Source organism: Strongyloides ratti (genome assembly GCF_001040885.1).
Source record: "Strongyloides ratti genome assembly S_ratti_ED321, chromosome : 2".
NCBI lineage: Eukaryota > Metazoa > Nematoda > Chromadorea > Rhabditida > Strongyloididae > Strongyloides > Strongyloides ratti.
The window spans coordinates 8893469-8914217 of record NC_037308.1 but is presented as its reverse complement, the minus strand read 5'-3'; the positions used below and the strand labels follow the sequence as shown (position 1 = coordinate 8914217).

The window sequence follows — 20749 nt, the reverse complement described above, 5'->3', positions numbered from 1 at the left end:
ATAAAATCAAAAAAACTATTTGTCTTTTTTATCTTCTATCCTAGGTTGGTTCTTTATCCGCCTATCTTCAGGTCGTTTGAGAAGTTCCCTTTCCTCAGCTGCAGCATGAATTTTCTCTTCAATTTCAAGTCTCGACTTGTAAAACCAACTAAGATCTTTTCCATTCCATATTTCTTTTATAAGATCACGAGTTCTTTCCTGACCAATTTCTAAAAAAATAAATGAATAATTTGTACAATAAAATTAGTATATATCAAAGTACAAATTTAAAATAAAAATGCCCTTTTTTATATAAAATTAAATATTTACCTGGCATGATTGGGTTTACATGTAATTCATCGAAACTTTTAAGTAAACGTAATGTTTTAGAATACTCTTGATCTGTAACGACTAAATTATCAGGTGGATACAGTGCAGCAGCTACGTATCTGTCTTCTGAGTTAAGAAAATTAAAAGTAGATATAGCATCTTCCTAGAAAAAAAGTTTTATTTTTTTGTCTTGTTTTTGTACTTACTGTTGTCAATAATTCTAAACCAATGCGGTGTTCTTTCATTATTGGAGCTATTCTTCGTCTTACTTTATCAATATTTTCTCGATCTCCACATCCGACCACAAGAATATCAATTTTTGGTTGTAACATTAGAAATAGTGACAAAGATTCTGGTGTAATATCATCTGGAGTAAGTACTCTCCAAGAGAGAACAGTTTTAGGAAAAACAGCAATCGGCCCATAAAGAAATTGACCATCAATCATACGAAAACCCAAACAACTTATTGTATGCACACACTGTTTTTTAGCTTGCTCCATATCTTTAGAAAGATAGGATATTCTTGTTTGATATCCTACATCACTTTTACCCATTGGAATAACATGATATTCCGTCAAATATCCAGTGTCTTTTGTTTTGCAGTTCCTAATTACTTGGTAAACATAATTCCTTGCTGTAGACAAAGTACGATTCAACATAGCAGAAAAATAATTACTAAAATCCAATGGTTTCTTCTAAAGATACGACATTGGAAAAAAGTTTATATATTTTAAAAAATATATTTTTTTTTGAAATGTTCAAAGAATGACATAGGTTTTTTTGGTTATTATAGAAAAAAATTTTAAATACCTCTTTGATGATTAGTACCTTTTTCCAAATTAAATAATTTTTTTTGCATAATGTTTAAAATATCTTATCATTAAAATTACACCTTATCCATTCACAAAAAATTGTGCCTTAGTTTTAATAATGGGACGCAAATTTAGAAATGTATGTTTATTTATTTAAAAAAAAGAGATAGTTTTTTTTTTTTAGGAAAATGACACTGAATCTGAGGATGATAATTATAATTTGACTAAAGAAGAAGAAGATATAGCTTACATATTAAGATACAATTCTGGGTGCAAAGATGTAAGTGTTGACAATGATGATGTGTCTTACACGCGTGGAGATAGGATGATTGAATGCCTTCTAAATTCAAAAAAGTATGGTGTTTCATCTGAATTAGGATTGTTTAAAAATATTAATGATGCAACAGATTATTGTCAAATACTTATGGATAAAAAGTTATTTGTTCGAGTTGACAAGAAAGTTTTTCGAAAGAAAGATGCATCTGATCATCCAGAAAATACGAAAGTACAAAAAAAACTTAAGTTTTATTTTTCTAACTTACAAAATTTTGATGCAACATCTGAAGCATATTATCTTTGGAACTACAATCCAACTACATTATTTAAGAAAATTATCGGTGTGATTATGATGTTAGGAGCAGTAGGGTTATGTTTAATGCCGTTATGGCCAGCATGGTTGAAAATTGTATGTTATTACATTGGAGTAGCTGGTGCTTCCTTCATATGTTTTCTTATTGGACTTTATTTTTTCCAACAAGCATTATTCTTTTGCCTTTTATTCGCATCTTTTGGAAAGCTACAGTTTACTATACTTCCAAATTTAGTAGCTGAATGTAGTTTCCTCGAGTCTTTTGTTCCATTGTATACATATCAATGGAGTATAAAGAAAAACAAAAAAGAAAATTAATAAAGATACATTTTTGTGTTAAACAGTTTAAATCATTGTTATGTCTATTTATTGAATTAAAAACACAAAATAAAGAGATAAAATATTTAATAAATAATGAATATATAAAAAGTAAATAAAAAAAAAGTGCAATGTTGTGACATATAAAAAATTATCCTATTGATATACTATTCCTAATTTCATAATATAAACTGGCCAAAATGGCGCTTAATGATTCTCCCAATGTTTGTTGGTAATATTCAACATCCATGATGGCTTTTGCCATATCTTTTTTAATAGAATTAATCCACTTATTTTCATTAAAATTTGAAATAGCTGTACTTATAAAATCTTTTTCAAATAGTGCATTAATGTAAACAACAGGAAAAATTGGTATTTGTGGGAAATCTTTTGATATTTTATATAGTGTTTTAAAGAATTCAAACCCACTTTGGAAAAGGAAACCTGTTTTAGGTACTTTTACATTCAAATTAATTATAATAAAAAATTTCATAATTTTTCTATCATCACTAACTTTTATAGGGACACCAAATTCTTGTGTACCAAGTTTATCAAGATTTGGTTTGATTAATCTATAATTAAAACCAATGTTCATCATATAAGCATAAAATAAATTCAAATTATCAGTGGATTTATTTAATATATATAAAAGTAATTTTTTTATCCATTGTTGCGCCCCAGTACCACTAGTGACCATATGAAGAACCTTATTAAAAAAATCAAACATTATTAGTTCTAAACCACCATCCAATTCTAAAATATCTTTAACTTGATAGGTTATGTTCCCTTCCAAAATGACATTTCCAGAAAGAAACGAATAAAGTTCAAGGACATGACGAGCCTCAGCTTCTTCATCTTTATGAGATAAACAACGATCAGAATTAAAAAATTCATTTAACCATCTTTTAATATGTCTATGTGAAACTACTATCGATTCAGTGTAAACACTATCAATACGCTTTAGACAACTTTCATAAAAAGTTCGGAGGTCTTTAACAATACTATATTTATACTCACATTCATACAAACATTCTAAAACTTCATCGCTAGATGTTTTTCTAACTTTTGGTTTTTCAATATTAATTGTATCTTCAAATAATTGACAGGCATCAGTGCACACCTTCCAATTGATTTCCTCTGTTACAGTAGACTCCGAAGGAAGACCACCTGAAACAGCGCAATCAGCTTCTGAAATATATTTTGAGTATAAATCATCACATTTTAAGTTATATTTTTCTGAGTCAAAACTATAATCAAAATCAAAATCATTATTTAACCAATCTTCTGGTAACATAATTTTTATACTTTCATCAAGTTTTAAATCATCTATTGATAGATTTTTTTCTTTTGTTGGGGATACTGGACACGTAAACATTTCTACTCTAGCTTTTTGCTCTTCCTGTCGTTTTGCGTGTAATTCTGTTATGATTTCTTCTTTTAACTGTTTCATTCTTTCAGATTTAAGACACATTTTGGAAAAATATTCCTCAACTTCTTGCCTTATCTCATTCATAGTTACAAAAGTAGATTTTTTGCATATATTTTCATCTAATGTGACATTGAAAATGTCAGTCAATGTGTTTGTGTTAGAAACATCTTTATATTCTTCTCCTGGTACTACTGCAACTTTAAGATTAGAACCAATAAGATGTAGTTCCTCATCAGAAATAGAAAATCTCATCGCAAATCTATAGTTTTAAAAATAATAAAATACCATAAAAACCTTACTATTTAAAAGAAACGATAAATACGAGACTACGTAATATCGATGATTAAAATGTGGACAAAATGACAATTGAAATAATCAGTTGTTACAACACGAAATTCCAAATGTAAAGCTGATCAAATCATTTTCTATTTGAGAGTATGTATATAAATGAATCCTCAATTATTTAACTAACAGTAAATAAAAACAAAAGTTCATTTAAATATATCTGTCTATTAAAAAGTTAATAAACTAAATAAGAAATCATTAAAAAGTACACAAAATAATTAAAAATAGATATTCTTTCATTTTCAACAACATCTTCTCCAAAGTATATTTATTAAAATAGTAAATGTTAACTACTTACAATTAATGCTACCAAAAAAGCTAAAAAAATAAAATTATTTATTTTGAATAATAATAAGATCCATATTGAAATAAAGGACAATATTATATAGTCCAAAAATATAATCAACTAACAAAGTACCAAACATCAAAAATGATTTTTTTTCCTTCATTTACCACCATGAAGAACTTTTTGTTTCTACCTCTTTATGATCACCACCACTACCTGGAACGTGACTTTGAAGATGATTTATCATTAAGGCTGAAGCATCAATCAAACGGTTAACACAATTATTCAAACACCGTTCATTTCTAGCATCCATTCTTGATGGAAAACGATTGTCTGGAAAACAAATATCCCAGCAACGTCCTGTTAAAGAATGTACTTGCTCATTAAACTTTACTTTTTGTGTCTCTGCTTGAAGTTCTTGGAGAAAATTAGATACTGAAGGATCCATTAGTTAGCAAGAAAAAAAAATTCTGAAATGTAAATATTTTAAATAATGTAAACATTAATGTCAAGGTTAAATAAGTAAAATTAAAAATACAAAAGTTTATTTTTTACAATAAGAATATACTAATATGCTAATTATCACATTTCTTTATGAAATAAAGATATAATATTACAAAAGTCATGAATATGAAAATATGATTATAAACAAAAAAATATCAAAAATTAAACATTTTACCTTAGTTAAAAAAATTATAAAAATCATTACTCATTAAATTTAAAAAAAAAAAACTTATAATAATTTTAAATTAAGTTAATAAATTCCTACTTTATAAATGAATAATTGGGTTTACGTCAATTTTATCAAAAAGCAATTTTGCTTTTTTTTTCCGTTCAAGAGTTATATTGTGAAAAGTATTTTTCCATTGAAAAGCAAATATTTTTGTAAATAAAGTTGAACTCATTAAAAAAAATGTGTTAATTTGTAAAAAAATGACAAATGGGTAACACTTAATTTATGGTATTAAATTTACCTTACGAATAAAATTATTTATTATATTAAAATTTATGATAATTTTTGTTGTTTTCTATGTAGTTGAAAATTTATACATTACTAAAACGTTTATATTATAATAAGAACTTGAATTCAAATTTAAAAAATAAAAATAATTTAAAAAAATTGAAGTTTATTAAATTTTTTTCTATCATTTTCACAACTTAAGTACCAAAATATTATTTATGCTAATTTTAATCATAAACTTATTTTTTCCAATTTTATGTTCAATAGATTTATAAGTTTTTTTCCTTTTAATATGTATATTTTCAATTGATCTTAATTTGTTAAAGTTTTATAAATTTATATAAATAAAAAGGGTAGTTTAAAAATATTGAAGAAAATTTATTTTAGAGACCTGATCTTAGAGGAAAAAAAATAAGATTCTTGACATTTATTCAAAAAAACTATAAAGTTTTTTATGAAAGAACGACGTGTATTTAATTACAGAAAAAATTATTTCTTAAAAAGAATGTTGGAAAAGAATATTTTGTAAACAAAGATAACACACCAGCTTAACCTATTAAAAGTACATAATCAAATTTATGAGTTGGAGTTTTTGGGTAAGATGTCCCATAATTTTTTTAAAAATTTGAGATTCATTATGAGTATTATATGGAGTTTTGTGGTGATTGTTCTTATTGTTGTTAAAGCTGACAATTACAATGGTGGTTGGTAAGTAAAAAAAATCAAAAGTGAATGTTAAGAAGATTAATCTTTTAAAAATAAATTATAATGTTATTTTATTTTAGGAAAACTGAAAAAGAAATTCCTATAGGTATTGATGGTCCATGTACTGTTGAAAGAAGAGATGGAAATATTTTTACACAAGAAGAATTTATCAAAGAGTATGTTGATATTTAATTTGATATTTATAAAAATTTTTAGTTTTGCATATCAAAAGCCTGTAGTAATATATAATGTTGATAATAGTCAGTTTAGCAAAAATTGTAAACGAGATGAAATATTAAAAAATTGGGGTGATAAACCAGTTGTTCTTAATTCTGCTAATACTTATTCATATACAAGAAAAGAAACAACATTCGATGATTATGTAAACCGATTACTAGGAGCACAAGACATCGGAACATTGGGAAATGGTATGTTATAATTATTTGTAGTAATAATAATAAATTTTTAGAAACATTTATTCTATTTGGTGATATTGATCAAAGTATATGGAAACCTTTATTAGATACATACAATCTTCCTTCATGGTTTCTACCAAATTATGAACCAGCGTTGTCTTTTGGTATAGCTGGTGTTGGAACTGGTGTACCTTTTCATTTTCATGGTCCAGGTTTTGCAGAGGTTATTCATGGAAGCAAAAGATGGTTTCTTCAACCATTTGAAAAAAAACCAATTTTTAATCCGGACCAATCTACTCTTCAGTGGTATTATACAGTATATCCAACTTTGTCAGATAATGAAAAACCACTTGAATGTTTGATGAATCCTGGTGAATTAATCTATTTTCCGGATAAATGGTGGCATGCAACTCTAAATACAGAAACTTCAGTTTTTATAAGTACATTTTTAAGTCGACTACCTAAATCTAAATTACCTCCCAAAACTGAATTGTAGACTTTTAAATGTTTTTATCTATATTATTCATCTTCAGATAGATTTAAATAATATAAATATAAAACACATAGTAAAATATCACAACAAAATTATACTAGCCCCATGAATTTTTATTAATAGGCTAATGTAACATATATAAGGTTATACTAGCTTGATAGACTATTGTAATCCAGTATGGCTTACTCTAGATCAGTAGCTAGTGCATATATACACAACGTCGGAAACATGTTTTAAAAGATATTATTCTTGAAACAAAATTGATAGTGGTTTGATTAATATAAAAACAAAAAAGTTTCATTAATAATTGTTCTTTTATAAATAAAGAAAATTTTAAATTGTATTTTTTTTTATTTTATATAATAATAACGTTCGATTTATCTTATGACTGGTACTTTTGACTACTGTATTATTTTAAGAAGTATTGAAAATATATGCTTGTTTTTACTTTTTAAATTAAATGAAATTTAAAAATTTTTTACTTTAAAAGATTAACTATTTAATATTATTGAAGCAAAAAGTTATAAATATAAAAGATATGATATATATACTTATAAAATTATTATTCTATTTTAAAATGATCCAATATTTGCATTGTATATATAGTTGCAGGTTTACTAAAATTTTAATTACAAATTGAGATACATAAGTCAAATCAAAAGTTTTAATATAAATATTGTCAAGAACATCAATTCAAAGTTAAATGGAAAAATAATAAAATTGCAGAATATTTTGCAACCATGATAAACACACACTAAAATAATAGATAATAAATGTTTGACAAACTAAATATAAATATTTTTAATTTTAATTGTCTAGAAACATCAATAATTATCATTAAAAAAAGAACATATTAAAATATTTTTAAGTAAAAAAAATTTATAAAAAGTATATGTGAAAATTTAACTATCAAATCATTTACTGTTACATCTTATAAAAAATAATCAATGCTTGATTTATATATTTATTTTATATTTTCTTACATTATTTAATGGCACTAAGTAAAAATATATACTTTTTATTTAACAAGATTAACGGAAGTATCTTGTAACGAAAATATTTAAAATTACTTTTTGATATTGGAATAAAGCAATTGATTTTATGTCATTTTAAAATTTACCAATTCTATTTATTTTTACCAGATTCTAAAAAGGCAGCAGCTTATTTTTTTAATGACCGTCCTCCTAACGACGTCAACAATAAATGAATCTATGGTAAGTTTTTTAAAGTAAATTTGTATTAAAATCCTTTCGTAATATGCCCGTTCGCAAATAATTTCATAGTTAGTAAATAAATTAAAAACATTTTATAAAATGTTTTCTTAAAATTACGTAAGCTGGATAAGTTAGTACTTAACTAATTAAAAAAATCTCATCTTAATTATAGATTTATTTTTGATATATATATATAAGTTATAATATCAAAAAATACTCTCGGATCTTTATTGCTGTTGATGGGGAAGTTTCCGTTGTTTATTTCAACATGGAAATACCCAGATGAAACATAAGCGATAGTTTGTACTTGCACTTCTACCGACAAACAATGGATCTGATGACAAATTAATATAGAAAATAGAGGCGAAATACGATGTTATTATTTGAGAAAAAAAAAAAGTTATTTTTCTCTTTCAAAGTAATTTTTATATTGTTGATTTATGTTAGATGTAAGAATGTTTTTTTTTGTAAATATTTAGAAATCATTATTTAACTAGTATTTTTTAAAATATTTTTATTATTCACCTTATATTTATTTATTTTTTACAGGTTGTTATTGATCATGAATTATTTAAATGTCCTTTGTGTAGAAAATTTCTCTACCCAACTATTTGTGATGATTTTAGAAAAAATGGTATAAATTATGAAAGAGTTTGGTGGGTTTGTGAAGGGGCTGAATCAAGGAGTTGTCATTTTCCTTTAGGTTTACCAATAGAAATTTTTATGACAAAAAGAGATTATAGAATGAGAGATTCTGGTGTGTGGCCTATGCCAAATTTTCACTTATTACCTAAAGAATATCATATATATTATGTAGATTATTTTGATAGTGATGGAAACTTTAGATTTGATAGGATACAAAATGAATATTTTGGAAATTTAATAGAAATACCAGAATCATTCATTTCAAATAAAGATACATTTTCATTAAATGAAGGTATTGGTGAGATAAGAAATATAGATGAATTTAAAAATACAGCAAATGATTTTCTTTTAAATGATAATATGTCATCGGATGTAAAAATAGAAGGAAACATATTTACTCAAACTACTGATGTTCAAGTACAGGCAGCTATTGCAATAAATAAAAATCTTCCCAAATTTTGTGAACAAATAAAGGATGACTCAATTAATTTACTGAAAATATCACGTCCACATGCTATAAAAAAATTATCCAAAAGACAACTACAAAACATTAAAAAACATATAGTTAAAAAGAGAAAACTTTGTAATGAGACTTGTAAAAAATGGAATGAAATGACATTAGATGAACAAGAAGCATATTTGGAGGAACATGCATTTTCAATACATTCTTCTATTTCATCAAGGGCATCATCTGCATCCTCTTCAACAAGTGAGTTTTATTTTATAAAATATTTTAACCTAAAATTATTAGGAACAGGGTTATCTTCACAATCTTCTACAAGTAGTAGAAATATTTCATTACCTCAATCACCTAGAATGGCATCACCTGTAGAGTGCCGTCAAGATACTACTTCAACAATTTTAAATTCAACAAAGAAAGATGACAATATGATGCCAGTATTCGATGATCCGGTGTTAAATAATTTATTAAATGATAGTCTTGCTGCAGCAATCACAGAAAGTAAAGAAATTGTTAATAAGTCCAAAAATGAAAATAATAAAATTTCTAACGATAATAGTAATAGATTGAATTTACCTACAAATGAACCAACGTTTGGAGAAACCATTTATATGTCTAATATAAATGATGATATAAGGCCGGACTTAGCTTTATTTCAAAACCAAGATACAACTCCAAATAATGATCTCTTTTCATTAGATAATGTAGAAGATATACCTTTAGATCTAGATTCAGATCTTTTCTTTTGAAAATTATAAAACTACTAAAATGTTTTTTTTTATAATTAATAATATTTCTTTGTTTTACATAAATAAATGATTGTTTGTTATGAAAATGTCAATAATTTGTATAAAATGAACTTTAATAATGTTTTTTTTTATATGATATTGAAAACACTTTAACAGTAATAGTTATTGTAAAACGTACTCATTGATAAGTATAAAGAATAATGGAAAAAAAGATTTTGTAGATATAGTATTTCTACAAAAAGTAAAGATATGTTAATTGATACTAAAATTAATATAGATATATATATATATATATAATTGTGATTATATTAAAGTTAAGTATCAATTTACCTTTTTGTGAGCATTTCTCTTTTGTTCACGCTTTTTTTAAAAGAGGGAAACTTTTTAAAAGATTGTAGTGAAAAAGAATATATAATAATTATAGTTAGAATATTTATCTCTTGTTACAAGTTATCATTCTTCCTAACACAACTTAAGTTTCAGATACTTAATTTACCTCAATAGTTAGTAAGGAAAATGGGTGAATCGTTAAGAAAGTTATAATGAAAAGAACAGTAACATATATAAAAGTACTTCTTAATATTCCACTCTATTCAATTTAATATTTGTTTATATCCCAACTTTATATCTTTGTCTCATCTTAACAGAATTTCTTGTCTAACAAGCCTTTTTACTTATCTCTACATATACCTTTTATCTAGAGGTATGTGATTGCGCAAGATCTGGTACTATTGGTATGCATATTGAAACTTTCAATTTTCTACTTTCATTGTTACAAAAGGTACATTTAGATAATATTATTTAATTGTACATATTCTTTTTATTATTTCCTGTCATAGGAAGTTTACTAAAGTATTGTTTAATAAGATGATATTATTATAAGTTACTTATATTATTACCTCAAACGTTATTATAATGTTTTTTTTTTCTATTTTATTATAATCTATAAAATTTATCTTTTTTGTAGATATTTTTAAGTATCTTTTAATACAATATTATATAGAATAAATTAAGAATCAAATTTCTTTTGTTAACTTGTTACAGTAAGCTTATAAATATTATCTTTAATATTAGTAATTGTTATATTATATATTATTTAATAATAAGTGAACATTTTTTTTTAATCTTTTTAGTTAAATTATTATCACATAAATACATTTTTAGAAATGACACAAGAACGCTATACTTCAGTACCAGTACCTATTCATAGATCAGCTTCTCATACACCATCAATGTTGGTGAATGCCAAAAAGTATCTATCTGATAGACCACAACTTCTTGATTGCCCAAGGTGTCGTTGTCATGGAGAGACAGAATTAACTTTCAAGATTGGCTTATTTACATGGGTTTGTTTTTTTATAATCCTTATAGCTGGAGTACTTATTTTACCTTTATTCTTTGTCTGGGTACCATTCTCAATAGAAACTTTTAAGGATGTTGAACATCATTGTGCTTCCTGTAAAGCTTACATTGGAACATATAGAAGATTGGGAAAAAGTACATAAATTCTTGATATCTTCAAACATTATTGGTTTTTTTTTTATTTAAAATAACGACTTACTTTTCGATATAAATGTTTCTAAATTTAATATTACTATAAAAAAGTTATTAATCATTTATAAGTTTTTATAAAAAAAAGCATTGTATACACCCTTTAATTTTTTTTTTTCAATTTATTAATTTTTTTTCATAGTTTATGTCATTAAATCTATTTAAAAAAAAATCTTTTTTGGATTAAAAATATATGTAGATTTGTTTAAATTCTTTAAAAATAAATAAATATTTTGTCAGAACATGTTATCATCAAAATGAAAAGATAAAAAGAGAAGTAGTATATTTATATATAACATTTGTGGATATATTAATTACAATTTAGTTGTAATAATTAATTATCATAATTCAACCTTGATGAGAAAAGTGTATGGTAAAAAGATCAGTTATATATTGACTTGTCATAATATAGAAAATAAATATAGAAAAAATGCCATGAAAGAGTGTTAGTGTATATTTCTTGTGAAAAAGATAGAAGAAATCAAAAACTTGACAAGTTCTATGTTGCGCAATTGTTAAATGTAAGAAAATAATTAGTAAATATATATATATATATATATAAATTTTTATGAAATAATGAATATATACATATAATATATATAAATATTCATTTAAAGAAAATAGTAATTTGTCTACTGATAAATAAAATGGTAGATTAATTTTAATGACAATAAAAAAGAAGTTTAGTTAAGTGTGAAAAATGAAAGTTTATTTTAAAATGTCATAATATAATTAACTTTATATTGTTTGTAATTTAACCTTTTTTATTAAAATATTTAAAGATATATAAAAAAAAAATTTTTTTAATATTAAAAATAAATTGTGATGGTTTTCTTTATACTAAAAATATTTTTTGAAACTTCCTAGTTATCATACTATAATTTTAATAGGTTTAATTAGTTATTTGAATCAACTATCAAACAACTCTTTTTAATATTTAAAAAGGTAACTCCACCTTTAGTAAGATACAAATGTTGGTAAATTATAAGAAAAAAAGGAGATATGTATAATGTTGATTTTTGGATAGAATAAATTATCTTTAATAGGAAATGTTAATTTATGATGCAACGAAAAATTTTTATTATAAAAAATTGTTCCTATCTTTTTTTTTTATGAAAAAAAAAGTTATGGTAAAGTAAATTAAAAAATAATTACATATATTTCTATAAATGGTTTTTTTTTTTAAATTTATTTTACTAAATAAAGATATTTAAAAAAATTCAAGTATTTTTAATATAACTGTTTAATTAAATATTAATTATATGATTTGTATTTTATATAAAGATAAATTTTAGGTGATTTATATTTATAAAAATAAATATTTTTATGAATTTCAAATATATACATATATGTATATATAATATATATTTTAAATGTATTTTTTAATGGTTTAAATTTTATAAATTTTTACCTTAGAATGTTCTTTCACTCTTATTATATTGAAAATAGTATAATAAAAATTTATAAAATTAAATTATACAAATATATAAATATATAATTTAATATTACACTAATAACATTAGAATTTTTTATTGCCTAATAATAATTTTTCAGAATCATATTCATTGTTTGTTATTGAAGCATATTTTCGGTTACAAAAAGACATAACCACTAATTTTTAAAAATGTATTTATTAATACAATTTAAGAAATTTTTATCAATTAGTATAATTGTCATTATTTGTCATTTAACAATCATCTCTCCACGTGGATTTGATGGTATTCCTGGAGAATATTGTTCAATAAGGACACCAACATGTTGTGAAAATCGTAATGATGATTGTACAGTTCCAATTCTTGGAGACCATCTATGTTATTGTGATATGTTTTGTGATCGTGATCAAGATGGTAATGATTGCTGTCCTGATTTTAAAGCAGTTTGTAGAAGTCATAATACTTCATACCTGTCAACTTCTCATCATGGAGGTGTATGTATAGATTCAAAAGGTCATTATTATAGTGAAAGTGATGTTTTAACAAACAATTGTCAGACATGGTAATATATTAATTATAATATTAGGTTATATCAATTGAGAAAATAACTTGAAATTTCGACTTTGAAATATCAAGTTATGATTAATTTTTATAATTATGAGATGTTAAACTTGATATTCTTGTTTATAATATTTATCATTTTTAGTACATGTATTGATGGAGCTTGGAGTTGTAATCATGATAGTACTTGCTTAATACAAGAAGACTTACTTCATAAAGTTCAAGTTGGAAGATATAGTTGGCAGGCAAAAAATTATTCACTTTTTTGGGGAAAAACATTAGAACATGGTATTAAATATAAATTAGGAACACTATTTCCTGAAAAATCAGTACAAAATATGAATGAAATTTTAATAAAACCAAGAGAGTTACCAAGTCAATTTGATTCAAGAGAAAAGTGGGGAAATATGATTCATGGTATTAATGATCAGGGTGAATGTGCAAGTTCATGGGCAATGTCAACAACAGGAGTTTCCTCAGATAGATTAGCAATTATAACTGATGGAAGAATAAATGCTAATTTATCTCCACAACAATTATTATCATGTAATCAACATCGCCAAAAAGGTTGTGAAGGTGGTTATTTAGATAGAGCATGGTGGTATATCAGAAAACTTGGGTAACTTTTTTTTTAAAATTTTTATATTTAAATAATAAATTGTTTTATAGAGTATTGTCAGAAGAATGTTATCCATATCGTAGTGGTTATACACAACAACCAGAAACATGTCAAGTTTCTAAAAGTGCTTTTATTGAAGGAAGAATTGATACATGTGTTGGAGGTGGACAATCAGATGATGTTACAATATATAAAATGACACCACCATACAGAGTTGGTAGAAGAGAGGAAGACATAATGACAGAAATTATAACAAATGGACCTGTTCAAGCAACATTTTTAGTTTATGAAGATTTTTTTATGTATTCAGGTGGTGTATATCAGCATTTAGATATTGCCAAAGAAAAAGGATATCAATATACAGGTAGTGGATATCATTCAGTAAGGATACTTGGTTGGGGTGAAGATTGGAGTACTGGAAGATTAATAAAATATTGGCTTTGTGCAAATTCATGGGGTGAAGAATGGGGAGAAAAAGGATACTTTAGAATATTAAGAGGAGAAAATCATTGTGAAATAGAAAGTTTTGTTATTGGAGCATGGGGAAAAGGAGCAAAAAGAAGGAGAAGGTTTAAGATTAAGAAAATGAGAAAAAGACGTTTCCGTCATTTTTAACTTTGTATAATAACATTTTTCTAAAACAATAAAAAGTAGATTCAAGAAATATTAACCATTAAAAAATTCTTTAAATTAACATAGTAAAATTCTAGTAATTTATAATAAAGTAAAACTATTTGGTATAATTTTTTTTATAGCAAAGATTCAAAACACCAATATTATAAATATAAGTTTGAAGTTAATAACTAATGAATTTAAAATCAACAATATTTTTCTATTCATTTAAACATAAATTTTAACTTTTTTTTAAAAACAAAATATTTTGAAAGTTGTAATATTTAATTTTCATATAAAAAATATCATCTTACATCATTTAATAAAAAAAAATAAATTTTTTTTTCTTTTATCATATTATTTCTGTTGAAAATCAAAATTGAATACTCTTGTCACGAGTTTTGGGAAAGTGTATTACCCTAAATTTAAATGTTCAATTATATTTATTAAAATTATTACTAAATTAAGAAATGTTGAATAATAAATTTCACAGTAACAATAATGATTCTGATGTAGAGATTGATTATGATGTTCTTAATGCGGCAGCTAACAGAAAAAATAAGAAATCTGGTGGATGGCAAGCTATGGGTAAGTTTAAAAAAAATTATTTTAAATTTAAACTTTTAATTTTTTTTAAGGACTTGATAACAATGTTTTTAAAGCATTGGAAAGAAAAGGATTTAAACAACCAACACCAATTCAAAGGAAAGCTATACCAACAATATTAGATGGAAGGGATGTTGTAGCAATGTCACGTACAGGATCCGGTAAAACAGCTGCATTTGTTGTACCAATATTACAAAAATTAAAAATGAGAAATCCAACAGGAATTAGAGCTCTTCTTATATCACCAACAAGAGAATTGGCTATTCAAACATTTAATGTCATTAAAGAATTAGGAAGGTTTACCGGTTTACGTGCTGCTTGCATTGTCGGTGGAGAAAGTTTACAGGAAAATTTTGCTATTATTCATCAAACACCTGATATATTAATTGCAACACCAGGTAGATTAGCTCATATAGCTGTAGAGATGGAATTAAAATTGGATTTTGTTAAAATGGTTGTTTTTGATGAAGCAGATAGGCTTTTTGAAATGGGTTTTGCTGATCAAATTAATGAAATTATTAGAAGAATACCAGATTCAAGGCAGACTCTTCTATTTTCTGCTACATTACCTAAAATGATTATTGAATTTGCGAAAGCTGGTTTGAGTGATCCATGTTTGATACGACTAGATACGGACTGTAAAATTTCTGATAAACTTTCAATGATATTTTTGTTGTGTCGAGCTCATGAAAAAATCCATGCATTATTGTATTTGATAAGAGAATTTTTAGATAAAAATCAACAAACAGTTGTTTTTTGTGCTACAATGAAACATGTTGAGTATGTTGTTTCTATTCTTGAAAAAAGTTCTATATCTTGTGCACCTTTGTACTCTTCATTAGATCCAACAGCTAGAAAAGAAAATATTCAAAAATTTCATGATAAAAGTATTAATATTCTTGTTGTTACTGATGTTGCTGCACGTGGAGTAGATATTCCATTACTTGATAATGTTATCAATTTCCATTTTCCACCAAAAGCAAAACTTTTTGTTCATCGTGTTGGTAGAGTTGCTCGTGCTGGAAAATCTGGTAGAGCTTATAGTTTGATAGCTCCTGATGAACTTCCATATGTTGTAGATTTACATTTATTTTTAGGTAGAGGTTGTAAATTTGCAAAGGAAACTGATCAATATAATGAAAAAGATCATGTTATAGGAAAAATACCAACGAAAATTATTCATCTAGAAATGGATTTTATTAAATCATGTCACGAATGTTTAGATATAAGTGATATTCATTTTAAATCTGAAAATGCTATGAAAAAATATATTTCTACTAGACCACAGGCATCAGCTGAATCTATAAAAAGAACAAAAGTTGAAATGAAATCAGTTTTCGAAACCACTGCTACACATCCTATTTTACGTAATAAAATGGATGATGTAAAATCAACTGTAGATGTCTTGAAACAGTTAAAAGAATATAGACCTAAAGCTACAATTTTTGAAGTACGTTCTAATAATAATTCAAAAACAGTTGAAATTATGAAACAAAAAAGAAAAGCTCATGAAAGTCTTATTGATGAACGTAAGAAACAAGATCGTAAAAGAAAATTAGAAGAAGCTAAGGAAATAGGTAATGCTAATAAAGTTGAACCAGAAATTGAAGTTAAACCTCAAGTAATTGAAGATGATGGTGTATTTATAGAAGCCGCATTTGAAGATATACCTTTGAAAGTTGAACCAGTAAATAAAAAGAAAAAAGATTTATATTTACATGCTTTACCAAAAGATTACTTTGCTGAAAAACAAATGGCTATAGATAATTCATTTGGCACATTGGCATCAGAAGTATGCCTAGATCTTACAGCTGATGATGATGAAAATTTGCATAAACAAAAACGTCAACAAGTATGGGATAGAAAAAAAAAGAAATTTGTTTCTTCTGGTGCTAATGATGATCCCAAAAATCGTAAAATTAAAACAGAAGATGGTCATTGGGTTAAAGCATCATATAAAAAAGGTGTATATAAAGATTGGGTTAATAAACAAAAACTTGCCTTTGCCAAAGATACCGAAGATGAAGATAGATTTAATGTTGGTAAAAACTTTAAGAAAGGTAAAAAAGATAAAGAAGTTAAAGGAGGTAGAAGTGAGTTGCGTTCTGTTGATCAAATTCTTAAATCAAGGAAAGCTAAAGATAAAACTAGAGAATTCCAGGAACGTAGACGTCATGAAAAGATTAAAGCTAAAGAATCTGCTGCTAAAAAGAAATTTACAAAGAAATTTGGTGATGATCGTGGTGGAGATCGAAGTAAGAAAGGTAAAAATTTTGGTGGTAAAAATTTTAATAGTAAAAAAAAATCTTTTGTCAAGTCAAGACCAAAAGGAAGGAAGTAAATTGTTTTATTTTAAATGTAGTTTTGTTTTTTCTTTTGTTATTCTATGTTAAATATTTTGTTATTATATATGTAATAAATTACGTTAAATTTTTTTTATATAATATAAAAGTTTTATTATATTTTATTATTAGTTAAAAATGGGATTAGATAGTGTCAGAGAAATTTATATTTATTGGAAGTTATGTATTTATAAATAATTTTATTAATATTGTTTAAAATAATTATAATTTTATATTGAAAAAGATCAACAAAATAAAATTTTTCATTTTTAGTTATATAAAATTTTAACTATAAATGTCAATTTGAAACATAATTTTCTTTTATTTTCAAAAATGTTAATTTAAAAAAAAATGAAATAAATTTCTTGTTTGAAATATTTATATATTAGTAGTCAAAAATGTAAAGAATCTTTTATATTTATTTATCAAATATAAAATGTTATTTTTCAGATACATTGGTATTTTTTTTACTACAACTATTTGTTTTAATCTTTTTACTTGATGATTTTTCGTTTGACTTCTTAGAACTTACTTTTTTCTTACTAATTGATTTTTTTTTACTATCAGATAATGATTTATTTTCTTTTACACTATTGGTAATTTTAACATTTTTATCAAAAGCACCACCATCACAATCAATTGGAGCTCCAAGTTGAAAATTTTTAAGTTGTGCCTTCAAAACATCATGCCTATTATTATATACAATTTTTTCTTTTTGACTTTTATTTGACTTTTTTGAAGTGTTAGTTTTATTATCTTTCATACTTAAGTTAGGATCCTTTTTGAGAGACATTTTTTCATTAGATGTAAAATTTTTTTTAGATGATTTTATCTTATCTGAATTGGTATTTGTTTTATCCATCAAATCCATTGACAAAGATGTTTTTTCATTTGTATTATTATTTTTTAAAAAAGTTTTTAATGATTTTTTACTATCATCTTGTGACAATAAACGCTTATTTTTTGATTTTAATGAATCATTTTTTATTTTTGATACCTTCTTAGCACATAAAGTATAAAAAATTAATATAAAGTTTGTCATTAAAAGTAAAATTTTTATTAAGACAAGTAATGAAAAAAACATTATTATTATTAACAATGACAGATTCAGTTTTTTTTTATTATTATTTTATATGTGAATATAAGTAATAGTTAAATTTTGATTAATAAAATTTGTCAAATTTTTATAATAAAAAAAATCTACGCCAATACATATATAATATATACTACGAGATAAATTGTCGTGAAAATGAATCTTAGATTTGTCATCTAATCATTTTATATGCTTCAAATAAAATATGTAATTTTTAGGAAAAAAAAGAAGTTATATTATAAATAAATAAACTATAAAAATATAAATTACTGGTTGTTTTTAATATAAATTACTTATTATTTTTAAAAATATTTTCAATACAGCAACGTCTAATACTTATCCAAGTATCAAAATTTTATATTAAATATTTCAAAATTAAAAAAGTTTTTACTTGTCAAGTACAAAATAATTTACAAACATCTTAATATCAAGTTTGAAAAAGAATAATTTTATTGTTTTTGTAAATAAAATCTTATTGACAAGTGATGTCAAAGACAATTTTTAGACTTTCGTCATAACATTTAACTGTCAATTACTTAATTGTCATTTTTAATTTTTCATTAATCTTTCTATACTATTACAAGTTTTATTAAAAATATATATATCTTTTAGTACAACACTCAGATTACCCCCGCCTTTTTTAATATCTGTATAATACTTAAATATTGTAAAATTCTAACACATTTTATAATTCAATTACCTCTTTTCAAAATATTGCAATTCATTAGATATGAAAGTGTTATATTTCAAGAAAATAATATTTTAAGAGTTAAGTAGATAAATTGCTATCTTAGTACATTGTTATTTTCAATATATACAATTCACTTATACTTTATATTCAATTACTATTAAAATATAAATTAATCTTAAAAGATTAATTGATCTATTAATGTAATTGAAGAACTCCTTATTCTTCCACAGTTTATATATAAAATTAAATTTAACTTACAATTTTATTAATAAAAATACATTTTTAGATTATAGTAATGGCTATATTAATAAGTTCTTACCAAAAATTTATAGTTTTTATTTTGGTTATATATTATCAATTTTATATATCTTATGGTGCCCCAACAGCTAAACCATTAAATGATGGTTTCACAAATGAAGAAGATAAAAATTTAGACAAACTTGCTGTTTCTGTTCTTTCTGCAACAGTCAATGATTCACCATCAACAAAAGAAATTAATAAAAAAATTTTAAAAGATCCTGGTATGAGAAGAGGAAGTGGGTCATCATCTAAACGTATAAAATAAAATTGAATTTTAATATTATTTTTTTTAGGAATGTTTCAAGGTGGTACAAATGGATATGGAAGATTTGGTAATGATATGAATGGATATGGTATGGGACCTAATTTTGGTGGTTATGGAAACGGCATGAATAATGATATGGGAGGTTATGGAATGGGAGGTGGATATGGTAAGTATTTTTAAAAAAAATTTCTTTTAATATTTTAATTTAGGAATGGGTGGTGGATATGGTCCAGATATGAATAATGGCTATGGAATGGGTGGTGGATACGGTAAGCAATGTTTTAATTAATAATTAATAATTTCATTTATTAGGAATGGGTGGTGGTTACGGCCCAGATATGAATAATGGTTACGGAATGGGTGGTGGATATGGTAAGTAAAATTTAAATAATTAATTAATAACTAATTTATTAGGAATGGGTGGTGGTTATGGCCCAGATATGAATAATGGTTATGGAATGGGTGGTGGATATGGTGGTATGAATGGAAACGGTTTTAATGGTGGATATGGAGGTTTTGGACCTGATATGGGAAATGGTTATGGAGGTTATCGAGGAGGTAAAATAATAAATAAAAAGTTTAACAAATCAAATTAATTTTTTTAGGAATGGGAGGTGGCTTTGGTCCTGATTATGGAAATGGTATGGGATCATTCTCCGGTGGTGGTGGTAGTTGTCCAAATGGAGAATGTCGTGGAAAAAAATAAAAAAAAACGACAATATAAATTTATTTTTATATCAATATTTAAATTATTCAAAAATATTCATTTTATTTTATTTCAAAATTTTCCCATTATCATAAAATTTTTATAAAAAATTTAAAACTTACATAATCATGTTCATTTCATTTTATGAAAATGAAATATATTATATATAATATATTCTAATATTTTTTTATCGTTAATTAAACTTTAAAGCATCATATAAGTTTTTTAATGTTTCTTTT

At 24.5% G+C, this 20749-nt stretch overlaps 9 protein-coding genes across 9 annotated transcripts; 6 read left to right on the top strand and 3 right to left on the bottom strand.

Moving 5' to 3' along the window:
• Positions 1-15: 15 nt before the first annotated feature.
• SRAE_2000283300 (NADH dehydrogenase [ubiquinone] 1 alpha subcomplex assembly factor 3) lies at positions 16-968 on the bottom strand (the record flags this gene model as incomplete). Its single annotated transcript, XM_024653949.1, has 3 exons — positions 16-209; positions 310-472; positions 516-968. 3 exons carry the CDS (start codon positions 966-968, stop codon positions 16-18), a joined length of 810 nt encoding a protein of 269 aa, XP_024507375.1.
• Positions 969-1239: 271 nt separating this feature from the next.
• Positions 1240-2028, top strand: SRAE_2000283200 (Translocation protein SEC62; the record flags this gene model as incomplete). The annotated part of the gene is made up of 2 exons (XM_024653948.1): positions 1240-1260; positions 1306-2028. 2 exons carry the CDS (start codon positions 1240-1242, stop codon positions 2026-2028), a joined length of 744 nt encoding a protein of 247 aa, XP_024507374.1.
• A 2223-nt stretch (positions 2029-4251) lies between these two features.
• On the bottom strand, positions 4252-4536 carry SRAE_2000283100 (Mitochondrial import inner membrane translocase subunit Tim8 A; the record flags this gene model as incomplete). The annotated part of the gene is made up of 1 exon (XM_024653947.1): positions 4252-4536. One exon carries the CDS (start codon positions 4534-4536, stop codon positions 4252-4254), a length of 285 nt encoding a protein of 94 aa, XP_024507373.1.
• A 1150-nt stretch (positions 4537-5686) lies between these two features.
• SRAE_2000283000 (JmjC domain-containing protein) lies at positions 5687-6666 on the top strand (the record flags this gene model as incomplete). Its single annotated transcript, XM_024653946.1, has 4 exons — positions 5687-5757; positions 5835-5930; positions 5971-6182; positions 6224-6666. 4 exons carry the CDS (start codon positions 5687-5689, stop codon positions 6664-6666), a joined length of 822 nt encoding a protein of 273 aa, XP_024507372.1.
• A 1955-nt stretch (positions 6667-8621) lies between these two features.
• SRAE_2000282900 (LPS-induced tumor necrosis factor alpha factor domain-containing protein) lies at positions 8622-11236 on the top strand (the record flags this gene model as incomplete). The annotated part of the gene is made up of 4 exons (XM_024653945.1): positions 8622-9231; positions 9274-9686; positions 10735-10774; positions 10896-11236. 4 exons carry the CDS (start codon positions 8622-8624, stop codon positions 11234-11236), a joined length of 1404 nt encoding a protein of 467 aa, XP_024507371.1.
• Positions 11237-12906: 1670 nt separating this feature from the next.
• On the top strand, positions 12907-14510 carry SRAE_2000282800 (Peptidase C1A, papain C-terminal domain and Somatomedin B domain-containing protein; the record flags this gene model as incomplete). Its single annotated transcript, XM_024653944.1, has 3 exons — positions 12907-13277; positions 13422-13895; positions 13946-14510. 3 exons carry the CDS (start codon positions 12907-12909, stop codon positions 14508-14510), a joined length of 1410 nt encoding a protein of 469 aa, XP_024507370.1.
• Positions 14511-14977: 467 nt separating this feature from the next.
• Positions 14978-17454, top strand: SRAE_2000282700 (ATP-dependent RNA helicase DDX54; the record flags this gene model as incomplete). Its single annotated transcript, XM_024653943.1, has 2 exons — positions 14978-15095; positions 15146-17454. The coding sequence occupies 2 exons, from the start codon at positions 14978-14980 to the stop codon at positions 17452-17454; spliced, it is 2427 nt and encodes an 808-aa protein (XP_024507369.1).
• Positions 17455-17894: 440 nt separating this feature from the next.
• On the bottom strand, positions 17895-18326 carry SRAE_2000282600 (Hypothetical protein; the record flags this gene model as incomplete). The annotated part of the gene is made up of 1 exon (XM_024653942.1): positions 17895-18326. One exon carries the CDS (start codon positions 18324-18326, stop codon positions 17895-17897), a length of 432 nt encoding a protein of 143 aa, XP_024507368.1.
• A 1208-nt stretch (positions 18327-19534) lies between these two features.
• On the top strand, positions 19535-20510 carry SRAE_2000282500 (Hypothetical protein; the record flags this gene model as incomplete). The annotated part of the gene is made up of 6 exons (XM_024653941.1): positions 19535-19793; positions 19833-19970; positions 20014-20073; positions 20117-20176; positions 20219-20362; positions 20410-20510. The coding sequence occupies 6 exons, from the start codon at positions 19535-19537 to the stop codon at positions 20508-20510; spliced, it is 762 nt and encodes a 253-aa protein (XP_024507367.1).
• Between the last annotated feature and the right edge of the window lie 239 nt (positions 20511-20749).